Here is a 23,186-nt window from a genome sequence, read left to right as displayed (position 1 = left end):
ATGAGTACTGCCAACAGTAAAACAACAAATACGGCAACAGAAGTGAGTAGAGATATGGACTGAATTTCATACAAAATGGAGTTTATTGCACTACAGAGGGGCAAATATGGAAGAGATACACACGGATGCAGGAAAATTAATAGAGCTATACAGTCATTAAAGTAGAGAAAGTTAAGATCAATTACTCATTAAGTACAAGGGATGCGATCATGTTTAAGCACCAGACAACACACTTGAAATGAAAAAGCAAAAATACTTTTAATCTAAAGGGCAATTAAACATAACTCATTGCCACAGGATCTGAAATACCTTCCAAGGGCATAACTGGATTCAAAAAGTAGCAAGTCAAATTCATGGTTCCAATGCATCCTTCATTTCCAGACATCAAATAGGCCCAGACAACTAGTAGGGTAAAGGTAGATTTTTAAGCATACAGTTCCTTTTCTTTGTGCAGCTGGTGATGGCCGCAGCATACTGTAAGACACGGACCTTTACTTGATGGATTACAGCCACCCATGGGTAAAGTTCAGAACTAGCTCAGCTCAATTACAAAACCTTTTTTTAGAACCTTGAAGAAGGTGGGAACTAATGGTAGCAGGGAAATGACAGGTGTATTCAAACAAAGGTTTGGAAGAATTTTTCTTGCATGTCACTTGCACCAAGATGACTTGAGTTCTTTACTCAGATGCAGTCTGCACACGGAGAAAAGAAATTACCTCTGGAAAAATATCCCACTAATTACTTACTGCCATACACCTTTCATGATTTCTGAGCATAGACTACTGTCAAAATGTAGATATTGATCACAGATTAAACAGGAGAGGCTGACTTAGCATTTCATACAAAAATGCAAGGGGAAGTACAACCACGCTATCGATCTGCATCCAGTGCTTCTAGGCTGATTATCCATGTGCCTGTAAGTGAATCAGTTACGTAAAAATTTGGAGTCTTGTCACTTTGACTAAATGGTTTCATGCATACAAAGATGGTCATAGGGAGGTGGGGGAAAGTAAAAAACAGTAAGCACAAAGTGAATGGGGCAGGCTGCACATGAAAAGAGCAACACGATTTTACAACAGTGGTCGAAGTATGTATGTAGCACAAATGTCAGTACATCAGAATTTAGGGAGGATGGTTCGTAGGCTGAGTTTTGATTATCTAGTGTTTGTGTAGTGGTAACAAAAAGTGCCAAACAAAGAGAAACAAGCCTTCATTTCACACGAATTTTAAAGTGAATAATTTATAAGCCCACAGCCCACTGGCATCTTTTCTATCTGACATACAGCTTATTTGAATGCTGCTGAGGAACTCGCACCTCATGCACAAGTCAAAAGGAATGAAGGAGAAAGCAAAAGGGAAGGAGAAAGCAAAAGGGAAGAAGAAATAATTATTTTTGGTCCTCTCAAAATCAGGAGTTAGCCTTCAATCAGGAACATTTCAACATGACTGCTGGCCCCTTCATTTGACAAAATATTGCCATGCCACTGACAGTTCACTTGATTCTGCTCCGTCTCTACTTCTAACTACAGCTGACTGAAAAATCCTAACTATGACTAGGATCCTATTAAAAAAAACCAAACAGAACACAAACGAAAACCAAAACACAAAAAACCAAACCAAAACCCAACAAAACCCAAAACAGAACAAAGACCTGGACAAACCAGAAATGTAGGGAGAGAATAAATCGGCTGAAAGTTACTTTCACAAGGACTGCAGATTGCTGTCTTACACTTGAATATAACCTTCCTTACAATACCAACAACAGGAATGCTTTCTGGGGCCTGCTTACATTCAGTTTTAGAGCAAGTAAGAGAAACAACTCAAAGGGCGTGCCTCTCTTGGCAGCCACTACGCATTCAAGAGCTAGAGATGAAAAAAATTACTTATTAGATCATTTTGTCCATCCTTCTGTCAATGTAAGATAGTCCCCTGAAGTATATTTAAGATCTTTGACCAGTCTAAGTTTTCAATACCTCCAAAACCAGAAATTCCATCCATCCCCTAAAGAGATCATTTTAAACTCTAGTAACATTAAGCTTTAAGAAGTTTTTGCTAAGTGTTTGCTTTACAACCTTCTATTTTAAAGTATGATGAGAATTAACAAGATGCTGTTTTTAACAATTTACATCCCACAACAAATCTGTGTTCAATACATTTCATCCTCTTTGGTTACTCAATCATTTTTCTCTGCTTTGCGCAAATAACAGGGTATTAAGTATGAGATCATTCAGGTTTTATTGTGTCTTACATATAGATTTTTTTGCTTATCTGACCCAGAAAAGTATTTCCACATGGGAAATATTACATATTTTACTAAAAATGAAGTATTATGCATGCATAGGAAAAATCGAGCATGCATGTATATAAAAATAAAAACTTATTATTAAGGAAAATTTTATAGGAAATCAATATTAAGGAAGCTTTCTGATGCTATTTCAAGTCCTAAGTCACTGAACTGCTCTAGGACAAGAGGAAGAGGCCTCAGGTTGTGTTAAGGGAAGGTTCAGATTGGATATCAGAAAAAAATTCTTTACTGGCATTGGAACAGGCTACTCAGGGAAGTAGTGGAGTCATCATCCCTGGATGTGTTTAAAACATACAGCACTTCGGGACATGATTCAGTAGGCATGGTGGTGCTGGGCTGACAACTGGACTTGATGATTTTAGAGGTCTTTTCCAATCTCAGTGATTCTATGACTCTGTATAAAAAAATTTTATTAAAAGCTTAATCATCCATTAAATAGGCAATCTGTAAACACACTTCCAATGCATCTGCCATAGTAGTTGCTGCTGCTAAGCACCTGCACGTCACTGCAGAATTTTCTAATACCGTGTTCTGTTTTGACTGAAGGACCACTGCATCAACCCTACTTTAATGAGATTTTTCTTGATGAATATTAGAGAACTTTACACTTACCATTGACTAAGACTGGACAGACAGTGCATGTTACTAATGGGGAGGACTCTAGCCTTCAGCTTCTCATGGGTTTTATTCACTTCACACTCAAACGAACTTCTGTCATGTCAAGCTCCCTGTATTCCTTAGTATCTCTGTTTCTTTGAGTTTGACTCTCTTTCACATAACTGTGTTTTGAAGTTTTATTATCAGATCCACTTAAGGCTAAAACTATTGCCTTCCTATGGAAAGTGTTGGTACCAGTGATTCAGAAAAGAAGGGTATATACAAACTCAATTGTACTTAAAAAAAAAAAAATCCCAAAGCCAGGTCTGATCATACAGTTTCTTCCCCCTGCCCAGCCTTCCACATCAGACTGTTGTGGGGATTTGGGAATTCCCTAAGCTTAAAGTCAGGAAGCAGGGCTTTCAATTCATCTCCATCTTCTCTCACTGGCTGCACAAACATTTAAATCCTAGAATCCCATGGAACTAAGTTACTTTAGAAGAAGAGGTTTCATTCTTCTGCAACTCAACATTTGAAAGCATGCTTTTGAAAATAATAATAATAACAAATAATAATAGCAATAGCAGCTTTGTTGGGCTTCAAGGCTTCCACTCTCTGCAGGACTGCAGAAGTTTGTCTTTTTTGTACTAAAGCTGGAGTGAAAAGGAGAAATGAAATCAAAGCTTGCAACAAAACCAAAATAGTCTATTCTTGGAACTGAGTATTTTGCAGTGAAGTTCCCTCTGCCCAGCCCTTCGGTGCCAGAGGCGATCTTTTTCATCAGTTTCCATGACAAATGTACAGTCTTTCATGTGATTGTTTTTACCTGTGCAACCTCTTCAAAGTCTTCATGGCGTTTCTGCAAAGCTCTAGCCCGATGCAGGGATTTTCCCACTCCAGTATGTTTGCTAAGAAAAGCTTCTCCATGGTTTTCAATCCAATCCAACACCTGTAGTATAGAAGAGACATACACAGAAACTCTGAGTGGATGTACTGAATGTTGCAACAAAAAGAACTATTTAAGAAACAGAAGCTGTAAAGGTACAACTTATAAGGAACACTATTAAAACACAGTATTGCCATTGGAGAACATAAATTATATCTCATAAACATTTCTCAAGGCAATAACTAGCTCAAACTAGCTAAATAGTACAATTTAAGATTATATGTTTATTTCGAAGCCTGCCAAGGCCAGCCTTATTTCTACACATTCATCAGTTTGATAGTAATCTGATCCAAGTGGCTGGACCCCTTGTGAGGGTCTCTCTGTAATCAGTTTATGCCTTCAACTGATGTTTTTCTGTAATGTAACACTAACAGAGTCAGCACATTCCCCAACAATGCTGGTGAATAACAGTGAAGTTTCATGCTAGATGAGAAGTAACTTCTCCTGATATATATTATTAAATCCAGAAGAAAAATTTAGTAGCAGATTTTTAACTAATACAACCAAATTGAGTTGAGATTGTGAGATGAATGACTATCTCTGCATTCAGAGCATACAAACAATTTTTCCCCAATTCTAAAGAAGCATCTCCTCAAAACATAAGATAGATATAATTGTTTATTGTAAATTTTATAGCTGAAAAAGTGAGGAACAAAAGACATTTTAAGGACATTAAAGCTTCTACCACAATGACTGGGCTGACAGCTTTATAAACAGTAAACATTGTACATGTAATTAGCTCCTGCCAGTTAACACAAAGGATTACTGCACACATACCAAGTTTCTGATGAGTGAACGAATGAAAACATCTGGTCTGTCTCCAGACCAATACATCTTAGCTGTATCTTAATTCATTCATTAGCTAGCATGCATACAGCATTTAATTCTTTGGAAGATACTCAGAGGTTCAAGAATGCTGTTCCTAATTAAAGACAACTAACTGCATAAAACCGATTTCCTTAGTCAGCTAACCAGTTTTGCACAGTATTTATGTAGCATTTTAGAATACTTACCAAGGATGTAGCTCCAGTGTTCCTTTTTCTCTTAAACCTGAGTATTTTGTTTTAATACACCTACCAGAAACCTATACCTCATCTCTCTTTAACTATTAGTGTATATTACTCTGATTCCTGAAACTGGATGAGGTTTCTTTCCCCTTTTCCTATACTGACAGTATTTCCCACTTAGCATAACTAACTAAAAAGAAAGACTTTTTTTTCTTTAGTAGTCAAAATGAAACCATCTGGTGTGATTTTTTCATTTATCTTGACTGTTAGAATCTTTCTTTTGGTTTGCAAACTCTCTTTCTGGACATCTTCAAAACAACAAACAATCCCGTAACACCACATAGTACAGCCATCTCAAATCACTAACACTTCACTAAATCTCTGTGGCATGTACTTCAACTTACATAATATTGTTTTTTCCTAGTAAGTATTGCCAAAAGAGTATTATTGCAGTTTAGGTCAAGGTACATTTTCATTTGCTTCTTTCAAAGGGAAGTATTGATCAGAGAAGGTGGAGTGAGGAGCCAAACATGGTCTTGGTTATCTGTCAGTTTATATTACCAATGTTTTTGACTAGTTTCAGGAGACTACTCTGCTTTTCTCATTATAAAATGAGCTAAAAAGAGTCATTTTTGGATGAGAGAATCAGACTGGGCTCTGGAGACTATTAACAGTTATAAGCTAACAAATGAAATCAACAGCAAAATCTGTCCCAGAAAGCATGGGATGAAAAGCAGAAAGCAGCTCAGGGAGGATGTTTTTTTCTCCGAATAATGCTCAGTAATTTCTCAAGAGAAGGAATTGGCACAGAAATCCAGTACACAGATCATGACAGAAACCAATCAACTAGAGAAACATTGCTGCCTCTAAGTGAAATTAGTATGGATACAAGTCTTTTTAGTGCTCAGCATTCTTACCTTCATTCTTAACCAAACTGAGGAAGCACTCCTTATCTGGGAATTGCACAACGTTCAAAAGCAGAGTCAAAGTTTTTGCATACTACTTCAACCAAACAACAATATCACTAGCTGGCACTGATATTAGCCATTCAGCAACCTTAACTGATGCATTTACTTCCTCTTCCTGGGAGAGCTGAGAGTTACAGGAACTATCATACCAACCCACTAAGGACACTTCTACTAATACTGAAAGCACAAGGAATCCAAGTTCAGTAATACATAGGACTTTAAGATGCTCACTACTTTTCACTGAAAGGATGAATAGTAGTATCCTCCACTACAGTAAGTTGCTTTAATGATGCAATTAATTTATGAAGCTATAATGGCAGTCTCAGCAGAACCATCCTTACGCCCAATACAGGGTCTAGAAAAATGTTTATTTTTCTAGCATCAATATTGAATATATGATAGAACAACCTACCATGGAACGATAGCTTCATGTTGACAAATTCTTTGCCTGAAAAATATGTTTTGTATATGCAGTTTGCCGAAATAAACAATCAGATCTTTTACAGTTCCACGTGTTCACTTTCACCAGTCTTTCCCACATTATTATCCAGTCCTTACTCCCCACCTCTTTACATACTTGGCACATGCTCTCTTTTCTGATCTTCACCACATATTTAGTGCTGACATAATATCCAGAAGGGGAAGATGCAAATCTGCATTTCTAATCTTCAGGTAGTTAAAATGCAGAAATACTCTCTCCCGAGAAGAACCATTTTACACTGGAACTGCCTCCAAAAGCCACAAGGGAATCACCCTATGCAATTAGTATTACATTGATGCTGAGCAAGTAACAAGCATTTTTGGCCTACCCTTCATCGATCAAGTCTGAAACAAGTGACTATTACAGCAAAAGCTCAGATGAAGTCTCTGAGGCAGGCAGAACAAGGAAGAAGCAGAAGCACATTTGTCGAGAATGGACAGAGAAGACACCCACGGTCAGTAAGGCCTAATAAACTCATGTTTTGAAAAAAAACACCAAAACCAAAACAAAATCCTACTACAAGTATGTTTTACTAATCTCTGGCTTGCAAGCCATCAGCAAAGTTTTTCAGGCCACAAAGCTTTCACCATATGAGTGGCAGCAGTATCACTCTACCAGAAACATTATATTTACATTCAATTTTGACCTTTCATGGTGTAGCAGCATAAAACTCAACGCTATTGCAAGACTGCTTTATTGGTTCATACCAGAATTGCCAGAGCTAGCTCCTTTCCTTAAGTGAAAAGCCAGCATACAATTTACCCTCAGTAAACTCATTAATTCTTACGCATAAAATTACACCCTTAGTAGTGTGTTTTACATTAGAAAGGCTATTTTCAATAATTGAGTGGAACACCAATGACCTGATTTCTTTTTTTTTAATTGAAATAAATACCCTCTTTTTTGGCATTAACACACAAACTAGCCAGGAACTAGATCTCCTGGCACGTTTCTGCTATTGCAGGTCAAACTTGGAATTCCATTCAGTTTAAGACAGACATAGGTTTTCACATTTCAACTTTCAGATTTGCTATAATCCTATAAATCTACTATTTTTACTATTTCATGTACTAATTTCCTTACTACATGCTCCAAGAGATTAGCAGGTGATTCTTTGTGTATTCAGCTAGCATCACTGTTCTTTTGTTGATTTGGAGAGCTCCACTAGAAACACTTTCCCAAAGAAAGTGGGTTTTTTTCCAGAAAAAGAATCAGTTTTCTAGGGTGTAAGTAATAAAATCTGAAGTACCAGCTCAAGACAGCCAACTCCATCCTCCAACTCAGCTCTATCACTCACTTAACACTTCCATTAACCGATTTATTTCATTAATCCAGCAGAAAATTCTGCAAGCAGAGGGAAGAGGAGGAAATGACACACTCCTGCTGAAGGACAGTTACAGATTGACTAGCAAGGCACTTGGTTGTTTGCCACTATGCACAATTTAACTATAAACAGCAGAAGAAGACCACATTAGTTTACTCTGACATGGAAAACGAAAGCCATTTAACTTTACTGACAATAATGAAAGAAGGTTTTCATGCTAGTTTCTAAATCATGCTAGATAATCTTAATTGAATTATTTAGGTTTGAACAAAGACTAAGAAGCTTGAGAGAATCTGCAAACAAAAACTAAAGTATTTTACAAAGTTGCTTTGGAGCTCTACATAAACCATACCGGAATTGTCTTGGACAGAAATGTAACCAATATTTCAAAACCAACTCATTTCATGCACTGAATATTGTCAATGATCATTCAATTAAAGAGCTAATATTTCTCGGAGAAATCAGATGACCTGATGAGGTGGTTTTGGTTTTGTTTTATAAGGAAAAATAAACATTATTCAAGATCAGGTTCCCCACCTCCCCCTCCGATGAATTTTTGAAGCTGAGGGAGCTACAATCTGCTGAAGTGAGATTATTTCAGGGAAATACATTATGTACTTGCCCTTATCTTTAAGGCATTGCTTTTGGCTATTAGATTAATTTGTCTGGTATGGATGTTAAATTATCATTGTCTTACAAGCATGATCTGCACTGAAATGTAAGTATGAAAAGTTGTATTATGAAAGGGAACATTAACCACAATTCACTTTGTAATTCACAAGGCAGTGCCCAAAATACACCAGCATCAGCAAAGTTAAGTTGAAGTAACATAAAGAGCTATACTTTCACATGGAACATCTCAGAAGCTTCCAATGTGTGCTTACTACTGGATATTAAGGGAAAGGATTAGGAACACGGCTGCATCCCCCAGTTCTCAAGAGAATATCTTGGTATCTTAATGCAAGATTTGCCTTGCAAAGCATACAGAGAAACCAGAGACAAACAGCAAGAAATTTCTCCAACCAGTAGGTAAAGCCTGTATCGAATAATAAGCCCAGATGGATTAACATTCTTGAGTCAATTTGTTTATACAGAAAACTTCTGGTATACTCACAATCCACATGTGTGATATGGGTAACACATTCTTGATACTGGAAGTTATAAAGATAAGTAAAACTGTCTACTTTGTTATTTTCAAACCTGTGACTATTGGATGTTAAATGTACCAGTTCCAAGGGCTGACAGAGAAGGAAAATCTAGTTTCTTGCTGAAGAATTTTGTGGTGACTCTGCAATTAGTGAGTCTAATGAAGAGTTATTTACCAACTTCAAAGAATATAGCAGTCTCAGAGCTAACACCTCCACTTCAAGAGTCATGACTTAGGGAAGAGAAGAAAACAAGAATTTCCTACAAACTTCTTACAACTCCCAAGATAATAATGGCAAAGAGTAGGAACAGCACAATAAGATTCTCTGTAGCATTTAACAAACACCTTCCTCCAGGAAATAAATTGCCTGCACCCTGGCCTACAAGCCTGAAACTTGAATGATGTATCTGGCAAATAACCTCAGGAGGTCACTTGGCCTCGGCTGCCTAAGTAGGCCCTACTTGAATTGACTTCAAACAAGAAGAGAAAGTTCCAGGATCCAATCAGCACTTCACAGAACCACAAGGTTGGAAAAGACCCACTGGACCATTGAGTGCAACCATTCCCATCAAACACTAAACCATGCCCCTCAGCACCTCATCCACCCATCTTTTAAATACCTTCGGAGATGGTGGCTCCAGCCTCTCCCTGGGCAGCCTGTGCCAGTGCCCAGTGACCCCTTTGGTGAAAAATTGTTTTCTGATGTCCAGCCTGAACCACCCCTGGTGGAGCTTGAGGGCATTCCCCCTTGTCCTGTCACCTGTCACTTGGGAGAAGAGGACAGATCCCTCCCCTATACAACTTCCTTTCAGGTAGTTGTAGAGAGCAATGAGGTCTCCCCTCAGCCTCCTCTTCTCCAGGCTAAACAACCCCAGTTCCCTCAGCCGCTCCTTGTAAGACTTGTTCTCCAGCCCCCTCACCAGCTTTGTTGCTCTTCTCTGGACTCACTCCAGAGCCTCAATATCCTTCTTGTAGTGAGGGCCCAGAACTGAACACAGTATTCAAGGAGCGGTCTCACCAGTGCTGAGTACAAAGGGAGAATAACCTCCCTGGACCTGCTGGCCACGCCGTTTCTGATATAAGCCAAGATGCCATTGGCCTTCTTGGCCACCTGGGCACACTTGTAGGCACCACTGAGAGGACCTACATTTTTCCCTATAAGAAGCAAACCACTGTGTTAATTTCAGTTTCAGAAGATTCCATATGTAGCCTTTTAAGAGGTGATTTTTTTCTAGACTTGTGTCTCACCAATTTTGACAAGTGCCCTTCACTGACGACTCACGCAAGTACCAGCACTAAACTCTCCTGACTAACAACTATTTATATAGTAATCTTGAAGAAGGCCCTCCAGGATTTACACAACAGTGACACAACAGTGTTTTCAGTTTGGTTCTCTATGACCTTTCTGACCATTCATAACATTGACCCTGCTTCATCTTACTTTTTTTTTTGTCAGCTAACATTTATCGTGCCTTTCTGCATCCTTAGTCACATCTGATTGTTAAGAAGTTGGATGACTGTCTGCCTTTCAATGTATGCCTCTTTTTACATTGAAAATCAAGCAATAAAGTTTTAGTAATTTTACACTCAATTTACTGCTCAAGTATTTTTTAAACTGTTCTCTTTAACTTACAGGGACAGACACTGCCTGTAGAAGAAAGTTGAGCTAACAAGGCTGCTTAGCTTCCTCACTGCCTGCCCGAATTAAGTATCTATGTCAACTACTGTAAGTGATAGAAACCAGGTTATTTCACTCCCAATTTCTCACAAAGAGCATCTTCTTGAAACAGGCGAGTATAAGAAATTTGGCTTAATGTGCAACCAATTTGGAAGAAACAAGATTAGTTTAACTAGAATATACGAATGGCTGCCTCAAAACCCCACTCTGAACTTCTCAATTTGTGAACAACTTTACACTGAAATGAAAGAACATAGTCAGCATGTACTGGCGATCTTCACTTTTTTATGAAGATGAGCTATGAAGGGATAAATCACTAATGTCTTTGCCAGTTGCAGCGTAAGGCAGATATTTTCTGTTTATTAAAAATCTATCAGCACAGGAATTCTTTACAGCTTTACATTTGTAAGCTAAAATTATGTCAGAGATATTAATACTTGTACATAATTATTAACTTTTCTGGATGTCATCAGAATAATAAGAATATGGCAGCTAGTAAACACTAATTCAATAATAGTGACATTGTGAGAAAGTAATCATATCTGTAATTTTTATACCTCTTCAGTACACTATCAGATTTTAAAGAAACCCAATCAAGTCAATTAAGTATCATTGAGGATTTGAATCTAAAAATTTGTTACAGAATAACACTGTTATTTTTCTGCATATTACTCCTACAAGACTTTTGCAAACTTCAAGCCAAGAATTTTACTTAGAATGTGAAAGTCATAAAGGAGCTAATATCCTCTGAGTAACAGTTTTAAGCAGGAAGAGGGGAGATTTAGATTAGGAAAAATTTTTTACTGTGAGGGTGCTGAGGCACTGGAACAAGCTGCCCAGAGAAGCAGTGAATGACCTATCCCTAGAGGTGTTCAAGACCAGGCTGGGTAAGGCTTTGAGCAACCTGACCTAATGGAAGGTGTCCCTGACTGTGGCAGGGAAGTTGGAACTGGATGATCTTTAAGGTCCCTTCCAACCCAAATCATTCTACAATTCTATGATTCTATAACACACAGAACTTGGAATCAGTCAATCCCATGCAACTATTCAATTGTTGAATGTAAGAACATGGGCTAGGCAACGAAAACCCACCTGCCAAGGCAACCACCATCAAACCACAAGCTGATGGTATATAAAAGCAATTAGACAACATGAAGTAAAACCTACCTGTTGAACATCCTGTTGAAAAACACATAGCTGAAGCCGCTGGTGCAAGCGGACCTTTCGATGCTGCCAAATATTTTCCAGTTGGCGCTGGTGGTGCAGTACTTCGTGGATGACATCTAGAACATGATGAACTGCTTTCGAATAGTTGGCAGAAGCGGTGAGGGAATCGGAACTCCCAGGAGTCAAAGGTCTCTGAAGTTTGTCAAGCAGTGACTTTCCATCTTGGCTCACCTGGCCACCAGAAAGGAAGAACAATTATTTGTCTTGCCAAAAGCTTATTTGACTACTATTTAATTTCCCACCCTCACTCCCCATTTTAGATGTCTTTAAGAAGTTGGAGAAAGTGATGAAGATTTTTTATTCCACATATGATTATATGCAGCTGTTATACAGAGAAAAAAAAATATATATATAAGTGTATATTCTCCCTCTATATAAGACAATTTCAAAAGTAACACTCTTCTAAATAACAGCCCATCTTTGGAATTTTTTATTAACTTAATAGGTAAATTACCTTAATATGGGTAAATTCTAACTTAGAATAAAAATTCTTCAGCTCTTTCTCTAGTCAACAAAGCACCTAAAATTAAGCATTTGCCCAGAATTATCCTTCCTGGAAAATCTTATTTTGCTGTGATGGTGAACAGGGAGACTACATTCTATAGGTTAATATTAATTTGACCAACAGATATGAACTTAGGACATGCTTTGATTTGACATGTTTTAAAACTTATTGCTGCTACTGGTAATACAAAGGCAAGCTGTTATTATAGCAATCTTAAACATGATTAAATTAAAATGCGTTTAACTACTGATGCTAACAAGAAACATTAGTAATTCCTAATTCCTAACTGCTGCCTTCTCTGATTCAAACCACATCAAAAATACTCAGATTTACCTTGTATGCCAATCAAAAAGCAAGAATCCTATCTTATCTGGTCACTATTATTTTTTAGCACTTGCCAAGGCTGTTGAAAGCACTTCTCATTGCTGTTTAACTATTCTGTCACTTTCAGCATGAAACTGAGAGAATCTTTAAGATTCAGCTATCTGTAAAGAACTTTCTAATAGTTCCTCTAACAGGCAGGAAAAAAATAATTTGAAACCGCAAGACTGGAGCGTAAACAACAGTACAAAGCCATCAAATCAACACCATGTCAAAACGACATAATTTGTGAAGCCCTTCCACCAGTACCAATTTTCAACAGTTTTCACTAAATCTAGGAACATTTAAAATTTGCTATTCAGTAGTCAAACAGGTGTGAATGAAAGAAGTTTACAAGTGATTTTATTTCTCATTTCCAATTTAAGCTTTTTCATTTTAGGAATAAGTATCAACACAGAGAATGAAGCTCACTTGGTAAAGTAGCTCCTATAAAGTCAAGTCAGGCAGAAAAATAGTTTAGTCCTTAGTAGTTATTGTAAATATGGGCTATTTTCTGTATCCAAAACAATTACCTATTACAAGCCTTCCAATTATCTATCTAGAATCCATGAAAAGGGTGTGAGAGGAGACGGGGGCAAGCAATTAAATATGACAGCTCCTTGATCTGATTAGCTTTACAAACAAATGATCATGCATGTTTCCTCCTTGGACTTAATACAGTAAAGTTTTCTTCTTTCCCACTGCACAACTACCTTAAGACTTCACTGAGATACCAAACTTCATTTATATACACAACCTCATTTAAACCACAGCTATTAGATTTTCAAGCACACCAGTTATCTATGCCTGTAAACTAGTAAGTTACTTTTCTAGTACTGTACAGTAATTACCCTCAGTAAAATCAGACTGTCTAGTCTTAAAAGCATTTTCTCTTTTAAAATTACTGTCTTCTACTTTGCAACCAAGTCATGTTGTCAAGACACTGTAATCGAAAATGAATGACAAAGCGTTGTAATTTCTAGTGTTCCTCTCTCTCCCCACTGTTCATTCATCACAAAATGAAAGGAGCTCCGTGCTGTAACAGAAATGAACTCATACATCTAATAATGATAAGCAATAGTTCTGTAACATCTTTACACAGAAAGACAACTCCATCAATCTTCAGGAAGGAATGCGCATTTAGATAAGGAAAAATAAAACCTTCTGTCCAGAGGAGGAACAAGACTTATGCATGCACATAGAACTTTTATTTCTGCAGCAATTCTGGTTGCTGAAAACAAAGCTATTGGTTTACCAGATGAAGAAAAGTAATGACATGAATTCAGACAAAAAGCATCTAATGTCTGGGGGTTTCTTTCAGCTGTACCAATGAATATTTTGTTAAGATGTCTAACTATCCCGAAGTCAAAAGGTACAGCTTTGAAATTTTAAATAAATTTTCAAGGTATTTGCCAGAGCAATGCTATAATCTACCTATCTAATTTATATTACTTATGCATCACCAGGAAGCAAACAGTATTTAACATGGTAATCCACAGTACTTACTTACACTTAACAGCAGGTTCTAATTCAGTCACATCACTGATGAAAAAAAAACCACAAAAAACACAAAACAAAACAAAAAAATCCCACCATTTTAACTTCAGTGCTTTATAATCATTAATCCAAATAGCCCTGGCCTCCTTATTCCTTGCTGCACTCTCATGGAACATGCATCCTAGACCACCGCTCTTGCATGAAGTTTTATCACTGAAGCTGTGCTTCAGTACGTCATTAAAATCACAGAATCATAGAATGGACACCTTCCACTAGATCAGCCTGCTCAAGGCCCCATCCAACCTGGCCTTAAACACCTTCAGGGAGGGGGATCCACAATGTCCCTGGGCAACCTGTGCCAGTGTCTCACCACTCTCATCATGAAGAATTTCTTCCTAATGTCTGGCCTAAATCTGTCCCTCTCCAGTTTACAGCTATTTCCCCTCATCCTATCACTACATGTCCTTGTAAAAAGTCCCTCCCCAGCTTTCCTGTAGCCCCCTTCAAGTACTAGAAGGCTGCTATAAGGTTTCCTCAGAGCCTTTGATTCTCCAAGCTGAACAACCACAACTCTTCTCAGCCTGTCTTCATAGCAGAGGTGCTCCAGCCCTCTAATCATCTTGGTAGCCCTCCTCTGGACTGATTCCAACAGTTCCATATCCATACGTTCGCAGCCCAGGATACGGTTGGTTGTCTGGGCTGCAAGCACACACTGCCAGCTCACACTGAGCTTCTCATCAATGTGCACTCCCAAGTCCTTCTTCCTGCAGGGCTGCTCTCAATAATATCATCCCCCATCGTGCACTGAAACCACAGATTGCCCTGACCCAGGTGTAGGACCTTGCACTTGGCCTTGTTGAACCTCGTGAGGTTCTCACAGCCTCACTTCTCCAGCTTGTCAGGGACGACATCCTGTCCTTCTGGCGTGATAACTGCACCACTCAGCTTGCTGTCATCTGCAAACTTGCTGAGGGTGCACTTGATCTTGCTGTCTGTATCATTGCTGAAGACATTAAACAGCACTGAGGGATGACACTTGTCATTAGATCAGTTGCCAAAGCAAGATGGGATGTATCAGGAATGGGGATCTCAGTGTGTATCATATACATAAAAGAGCAATGACTCACATGAACTATGGACATCTGACTCGTGGTAATGAAGTTTATGCAGACCCCAAGATGGCAGGTAATAAAAAAATCCAGTTTTGTTATACTAACAATAGGACTGATGATCAGCACTAATCTCATTCTCCTTTACTGCTAAATGAAACGTGACCAGACTTATGATACAGTCGCCCAAAATAGAGCTGGTTCATCAGAAAGCAGTTTTATCTTTCAAGTGATGTATAAATCACAACCATTACTCCAATCCCACACGTTCTCCTTTTGAAAGAAGATGCAAGCTGCGGCCTAAGCTATCCTGTGTCCACTGATGATTTTTTACCAGAATTTAATCAAATACATAATTTCACGCAACTTTCATAAGAACAGCAATTCGTGTATTTAATCCAGAATAACACTAGCCCAATTTGACAGCAAAAATAATTTTACCCTGTGATACGAACTCTCGAAAAAGCAAAAAAAGCTCAACAGGAAATACAGAAGACACCTGATACCTAATAGTGAAGTCAGTACCCATTTGATTTTTCACTTCAGCTAACTAAAGTACATGAGAGAAGTCAAAGTTGGAGGAAAACCAAAAAGATACTTTAGTCATTGCTTTCTAGACCACCTTAAGAGTAAGTATTTTATCTTAAGATGCAAATGCAACTATTAGAAATATAGAGAAATACTGTTACTTCAGTGTGTGCAGCATGCTGTGTTAGAGTGGCAGCACAGGATATGCTAATCTTACGAATACTGACTACACAGGCATGCTGGCTCATTTAACTGTCTTTGAGGTTGGCAGAACTAAGTATCTGGCTTCTGGCTTGTCAAGTGACATCCTTTGATAGTTGGGCCTTTCTTGGGAGGCAGTTTCAGAGATGGATTTTCAAAACACACTTAAAGCAGTCCATGCCAACAGAATACTCTCCCAAAGAACACCCAGCTAGCTTCCCTTCAGGTAAATGTTTGAACAATAGTATGATACTGCAATTAAAAGACAGTAACGTGCAAATGTAAATTATAACATACTTAGTACACTGCATGGATTGTTTGTACTGCACATGGTCCCATCTTGCCTTTTAGATTTCGTTCAGAAGGCAAGGAGGAAGACCTAAAACTTAACTTTTGAACAATAGCAGTGAAGTCTGGCATACTATTACTAAAAAAGGAGCCTGGCACTTGAGTTTCCAACTAAAGCACTATGCAACAAATTATGCCAGTTCATGATCAGCAGACTACAGCAAGTTAGCAACTTAAGGAAACAAACAAGATAGTTACCTCTGAGTAAGCCAAGGTAATATGCTCATATATCCCTTGATGATGATGGATAGCATCTTCCAAATCTTGCAGTTCTGAAGGAAGCTCCACCTCACCACATGCTTTACACCATGAGTCCACGTTGCTCATATACTGCAATAGGGAAAAAAAATATGCTTAATTTCAGGTTCTGTCACTAAGTACACTCAAGTTGTTAATGCACGAAAGGACTGGCATCTGTGTGACAGTCACTGAAAAATCTTTAAGGGAAAAATGTTTAATTTATTTCTCTCTGAACTAACCAAAACAAAGTTTATATCAGAATTGAAACAAATATTCAGGTCAGCCTACACCTGTGCTTTTAGTTATACAGAACTCTTTAGGTCAATCTTAGAAAGGCAGACTTAGACGTATGCTGGTAGCCTTCAGAAGCAATTAGACTGTTGGCAATACTGATGCTTTAAGTTAACTCTTGCTCCTTTTCTTGATCTTTTTAGTTAAGAAAAGCTTTACTTCATCTACGCACCTATTATTCCAGACGCATGAAAGCCAATACAGTTCTTGCATACGTAACGAAAAAAAACACGCAACAATTTTCCAGTCCAGACTCTCAGCTCTAACCCATCAACTCCCTGTGCAGACACTCACGGTATCATGAGGTACCACCTCACATTTTTAAATTTTCAGAGAAAAGCAAGCTACTTTGCGCATGCATGCACACACACAATTAATTAATGGTGAACTGTTCACTGAGACTGCATAATGGTCTTTTGCTGAAAAGAGATCATCAAGGAGGCAAAGCAGTGTTAGAGCACAACAAATTCACACCTCAGTCCCCAAAGCTCTAACTTTTACATGCAGAGAAGCACTAAATCCATTTGGCAAGCTACTACAGCAGCAAGCATGTAAGGGATTTACAACTTAAGCAAGGGTCTCTTAGGGCTACCACTGAACTTTGAGCACACAGCTGTATCAGCATAGCAGCTCAAGTCAAGTTTTTCAAGGGAAATTGAGGATACTGCAACGGAATATCTTTGCAGACAATTTAAGTTATCTTTGAAGCTTAAGCTGTCTTGACAGACAAGAAACTGCCTTCATAGCTGTATGCACAGCTGAAATTCTGTCAACTTATTTTTGACAGCTAGGGGGCATGAATTTTATACCCTTGTTATGCTAGGAAAGGAAGGAGAAAAACGGAATCTGTTTTCTACGAATTTTCATAGCTGTTACTAGTCAAACATATGTGGCATTTGTAAACTAAATTTGTCCTCTATTTATGATAAATTCAAGTCTCACAAGGTTTAAGAGATCAAGCCATTTCTCTCATAATCTATATTATAATTCTTGGAGCACACATAGTCTTTTGAGGAAAAAGTAATGCACAGATCATCTCTGAAGGTGTTCAAGAGCAGGCTGGACGAGGCTTTGAGCAATCTGATCTAATGGAAGGTGTCCCAGCCCACGGCAGAGGGGTTGGAACTGGATAAACTTTAAGGTCCCTTCCAGCCCAAAACATTCTATGATTCTATGATGATTGTTTGAAAGCTGGGAGAAAAGAGTACTTAATTGTAAGACACTTATTTAATTCTCATTTCATCAAGGGGCAATTTTAAAAATCTCCAACATTAAGCACTGAACATTAAAAGAAACTCTGTATGGGACCACAGAGATACGTCTCACTCCAGTCAGCAAACATTGATTAGCTGGGTGCAGTTTTCATTGTGTCTGACAGTAGGCAGCAATATTTACCTGTCACTTGCAAGGGAATACATGCGTTCAAGAAGGGTGTGCTATTTCTTTGGCTGCTTATTTTTAATAATCTTTTTATGTAGGTCAAGCATTACCAGTCTCTGAAGGGATCATTCCTCTCATTCCAAACCCTCAGCCCAAACTCACTCTTCACTGCTAATGAAACAGCTAATATATCACAGGCAGGTATCTTACAAAGCAGCTGTGACAATCCATCATAGTTAATCATAAAATGAAAACTGCAGAAGGAGTAATTAAAGAGTAAGTAAATTAATCCAAGCAGATGCTGCACTATATTCTCTCACTCTTCTCTTTTCTCCAGTTTACACTTAGTTTTAGTGGTGAAGAAGGTAACACTGACCCTTATTGCAGTTGCTTGGGGTAGAATTCAAACCTGAATAACCTAAGCAATTAGAAAAGCATTAATACTGATAATGTACTACACCGTGTCTATCAAATGCTTTAAGCTGGTTAATAACTTCTGCACCAGAGAACAATTCCTTCCTCATCTTCTCATGTGGCTTTTCTGTAAAATATGCTAAAAGTACTTACTATGGTAACATTAGTTTATATACTTTACCTTAGTCTGTCTAAGGACAGTTAAAACAATGTCACCACTAACATAATGAAAAATAATGTGTATTTGCATCTTAACACATTCACATTTCTAATTTCTGGACATTTATGAAGCTGAATATCTGTGTAGTAGAAATTGGGGGAAAAAATTCTTTAAGTGTGTTGTCTCTCTCCATTTCTGCAGTTATTAACTCCTAAGTGGTTCTTTCATTTAGTCCAAATTGAAGTTGTATCAGACATGAAACCTTTTCTTGGGTCCAATTTAGCAAGGCAAATGGAAAGAAAAGCATCTACAACTGCCATAAAGCACACCAGAGCTTCAGTCAGCCAAAACCAGCCAAGAATCTCTGCCCTCCAAATTCACCAGAGGTGTACAAAGCAGACAGTCTATAATATGGGTGACTCAATAGCACACGCATAGCGACTCCTTCAGAACTCAATTCCCTTGAGGAGAAAGCATGCTTTCACCATCAAGACTATTAAGTTGGGGATATTTATTCCTATTTCCCCTGCATATACCTCTTCTCTGGCAGTTACCCACGGTTAATGACTTAATTAAAATAAATGGTATAGGCCTAAAGCTAAAATTTTTGTTTAATACAGGAGGAATCTCTTATGGGATACAAAGTAAACATTTCTCACCATGATTTCAGATCCAGAAGACAGCTAATTAACTTCTCAACTTCCAGGCCAGTTCAATTTATTTTTCTAGAAGTGATTGCTATAAGTTAAATCTTAAGACTCAAGGACTGACTGGGGTGGAGTGGTGAGGACAATAGATCAAGTGATGATTTGTGGATGTAGCATTACACAGATGCTGACTATACTATTTTTTTCCCTCCTTTTAACATAAAAGCTTCAAATAGTTAAGCATTTATTTTCATTCGTATATCTAATTTAGCTATGTTTTATCTTGCATTTTGTGGAGAATATAAGGTCAGTGGCCTGTCCTAAGGTAGACATGTTTTCACTCGAGCACTAGCTGAAATCAGCAGAAATAAATGCTCTGGCTTGATTGTCGACTCTCTTATACTCTTGACTAAATCAAAAGCAAACAGTACAACTCACCATTCCAGCACAGAAACTTCTGTTGGCACACTCGCCAGTCACTAACCTGTTCAGCTTTCTGATGGAAGATGGAGGACATATCCAGTAATGTGCTACGTTCATCCAAGGCTGCAGCAAATGCCTTCCATTCTTGTTCCAACTGATTAGCAATCTGTTTTATTTGCTGTGAAGCATAATGGCCAGATTCGACCAGGCGATTTGCTACTGACATGATGCGGTTTATGTTCACATACACATTCTGTGGAGAAGAAGAGAAAAATTAGTGGAAGTTGGCAGACCACTTCAATACAGAGATGTACTTCTGTAAAATTCTTATTTAATACAGTACTGCTTAATAGACTGGTTTTATTTGCTGTGTTTGTGAATGCATAACTTTGGAATTAAGGTGTATAATGTAGCAGTCTATCTGTATTTTTGGCAAAGGAGAAGTTCAGCTTGAAATGAACAGAGACTCTCAAGCCAACGTTAACAGTCAACCGGAGCAAAGACATATTACATGAACACCCAATGAAAAGGAAAAGTAACTATATTTTGCAACAGCCTTAATGAGAATGTTTACAGATGTTAAAGCCAACAAGATATTCACACACACACACACAATTTAAGAAAATCACAGTATAATTAGTAAGCACTTGATCTATCCATGATACGCATGTATGGAACGTCACTCCACAGATCTTAACATCAACTTCTGAAAGTACCTCTACTTTTTAAGTAACAAAATACAGAATTCTTGAGTTCTAAGTTCAGCGGTTTTAGATTTTCCTGCCATTATATTGCCTTAGAGGTAGCACTGAAAACCAGACAAATAAGGTCAAAGATAACAAAAATTCTCTAGTATACTGGCATTTCTCAGTGATGGCTCTTAATTCACTCTAATTTTCTTTCCTTTTAGTTCACCTAAGCATTTTGGCCTAAAGTATGTAAACCCCATTCCTGTTCTGATTCTACATGAGTAAACAATATTTTTCAAAGGAAGCAATCAAGTGTTTCTGATTCATGCAAAGGCAGGAAAAAAAAAAAGAGAACAACTTCACCACCAAAAGGTTTATGAACAGCTCTTCTAGAGCTACCTGTATAAAATGCTGAGTTGACACTTTGTTCAATTGGTCTGACTCTCATACATCCAGAAGTTCCTGGAATCACTCAGTTGTTGAGGTTAGAGATCACCCAGTTCAACCCCCCTGCTCAAAGAAGGTTCGATAAGAGCATATTGCTCAGAGTCACATCCAGTGGAGTTAGGAGACTCTATAAGGACAGAGACACCACAATCTCTCTGGGCAACTTGTTCTAGTGTTTCTTACGTTTGAACAGAATTTCCTGTATTTCAACTTGTGCCTGTTACCTCTTGGTCTGTTACTGGATATCATGGGGAAAAGTCTGATTCTGTCTCTTTTACTCTCTCCCATCAGATCATAGAATCATTAAGGTTGGAAAAGACTCCTAAGGTCATCGAGTCCAAATGTCTACATGTTTTTTGTACACCTCCTATTTTTATATATGCAAGATCCCTCCTAAACATCCCTTTATCCAGGGTAACCAATTCCAGCTCTCTCAGCTTCTCCTTGTACAACACAAGTATGCCATACAGGTACTTCAGAGAATAACTTGGTCATGGTGACTTCCCAGAAAAGGAATGAGAGCTTTTCACATAATGCTGTCCTGTAGGCATGTCCTAAACGTGTGTGTGTACACTTGGAGCAACCCATGGTCTGCCATGTTTTGTTCATTACAGCAACCCTGTTGTTCACGTTACTGCCAATCCAGTCCACCACTTCTCACTTGACTGGTTTGTCCTCTTCTACCTATCCCATCATTCTTACCCTAAAGCTCTTCTTATCAGATTGACGGGCCTGCTGGCAAAGATACTTTTGCCCCACTTAGTCAACTAGCAATCTTTGATCCTCAGAGAGGGGCCCATGGTTGCAGAAACAAAAATCCTGTTGACAACATCAGCTGTGTAAGCAGCTGCTGACCTGCAGGATCCATCTCACCAGCAGGACTAAGATGAAAATCACCTGGGCTCCCATGCCCTTAACTGTTGCCTCTGGAGCCGTGTAGTCATACTGAGACTCTCCAGGTCACCCCTGTTAGTATTACTGGTGCTTACATGGAAGAGCAGCAGGAGACAATAGTGTGAAGGATGGAGAAGCTTTAGCAGTCTTTCCACAATACCCCAATCCCAAGTCCATGAAAAATAGCAAACTTCCATAAAGAATGAGTCAGGTTGGTAGACGGGGGTCTCTGTCCCAGGCAGAAGGTAGTCTCCCATTACTATCACTTGCCTCTTCCTTTTGGTGCTCCTGTGTGGCTCAAACGGCACGGATGTGTTATTTGACAGCTTCTAACTCCTTATCAGGCATGAGGTCAGTGAACCTGTAAATCTTCAGGGGGAGTAGAAACCTTTCTCCTAGTGCCAGAAGCATTATCTTCCAACCTTCATCATCATGGGAGTCACCACTCCCCAAAGAGACAAGTGCAGACTCTGCCTGACCATCCTCCATTCAGTACATTTGGTAGTTTGAGCTCTTAAAGCTGCGTGGTGTTGGAAAAGTTCTAGTCAATATCTTCCTCGTTATGTCTGATGCTGTGCAGACTGCTGACCTCCTCCTGCAGGTCCTTTACTTGGTGACACAGATCCTTAATAATCACACACCTCCTGTGGGCATGGAAACCATCCCCCGCTGTCCTGGTCTTGGCAAGAGGCCACAGGCATGCCCTGCAGCCCCTCACCTGCAGAGCTGTGTTCTCCTTCTGGAGCTCCCTCTGGGTTGAGGCCTCTGATGTCAGGGACTGTCAGTCCAACAGTAACTGGGGATGGTGCCCTAAGATGTATCATCACCATTGGCCAGCACATGGTTGTTTTTCTGACCAGATTTGCTGGCGCTTTCTGCACGAATTGCAGCACGAACTTCTGCGTCCATTAGCTACTTCTGTTAGCGGCACTCATTCTTGCCTACATCCTTGAGATTTACCCGTACAGTCAAACTGTCAAAAACAAACAGTTGGGAAGAAAACATTTTGTTCACATAGCGCTTTCTGGAATGCCAGCACGCAGGAAATGCCACAGAGCAGTTAGGCATCTGGCTGCAGCAGCATCACAACCTTCCCCAATCAAGGGTTGAGGAACTGAGTTCAGTGAGCTGAGGGGGCAGAACTGACTGCAACAAGCAGTCAGGCCACAGATCACCAAGTAAGAGAACAACAAATCTCAAAATGGGCAGAAAACTGTATGGCTATAATACTGTTAAGAGATACGACAGGAAGCCTGTACCAAAATCTGACTATACGCTTGGCAGTAAGGGAGGGCAGGGGAGAATGCTGGCACATGGTCACTCGACACTGTACAGACGCTGAGCATCTGAGGTAGAATCACTACTTGTTGGTG

The 23,186-nt window shown here is 38.9% G+C and overlaps 1 protein-coding gene across 4 annotated transcripts in view; it reads right to left on the bottom strand.

The window, feature by feature from the left end:
- The window catches only part of TRIO (trio Rho guanine nucleotide exchange factor), a 249,264-nt gene that overhangs the window by 131,187 nt on the left and 94,891 nt on the right, over positions 1–23,186 (bottom strand). For all 4 annotated transcript variants that reach the window (XM_069853494.1, XM_069853496.1, XM_069853497.1 and 1 more), the window contains exons 7-10: positions 19,845–20,036; positions 16,427–16,558; positions 11,621–11,851; positions 3,729–3,851 (exon numbers count right to left, since the gene is read on the bottom strand). In XM_069853494.1, the coding sequence (XP_069709595.1) occupies positions 3,729–3,851; positions 11,621–11,851; positions 16,427–16,558; positions 19,845–20,036 (678 nt within the window). The remainder of the gene's footprint in view (positions 1–3,728; positions 3,852–11,620; positions 11,852–16,426; positions 16,559–19,844; positions 20,037–23,186) is intronic.

This window comes from Phaenicophaeus curvirostris, chromosome 3 (genome assembly GCF_032191515.1).
Source record: "Phaenicophaeus curvirostris isolate KB17595 chromosome 3, BPBGC_Pcur_1.0, whole genome shotgun sequence".
NCBI classification, from domain to species: Eukaryota; Metazoa; Chordata; class Aves; order Cuculiformes; family Cuculidae; genus Phaenicophaeus; species Phaenicophaeus curvirostris.
The sequence above is the reverse complement of the archived record's forward strand: the minus strand, read 5'-3'. Positions and strand labels throughout refer to the sequence as shown.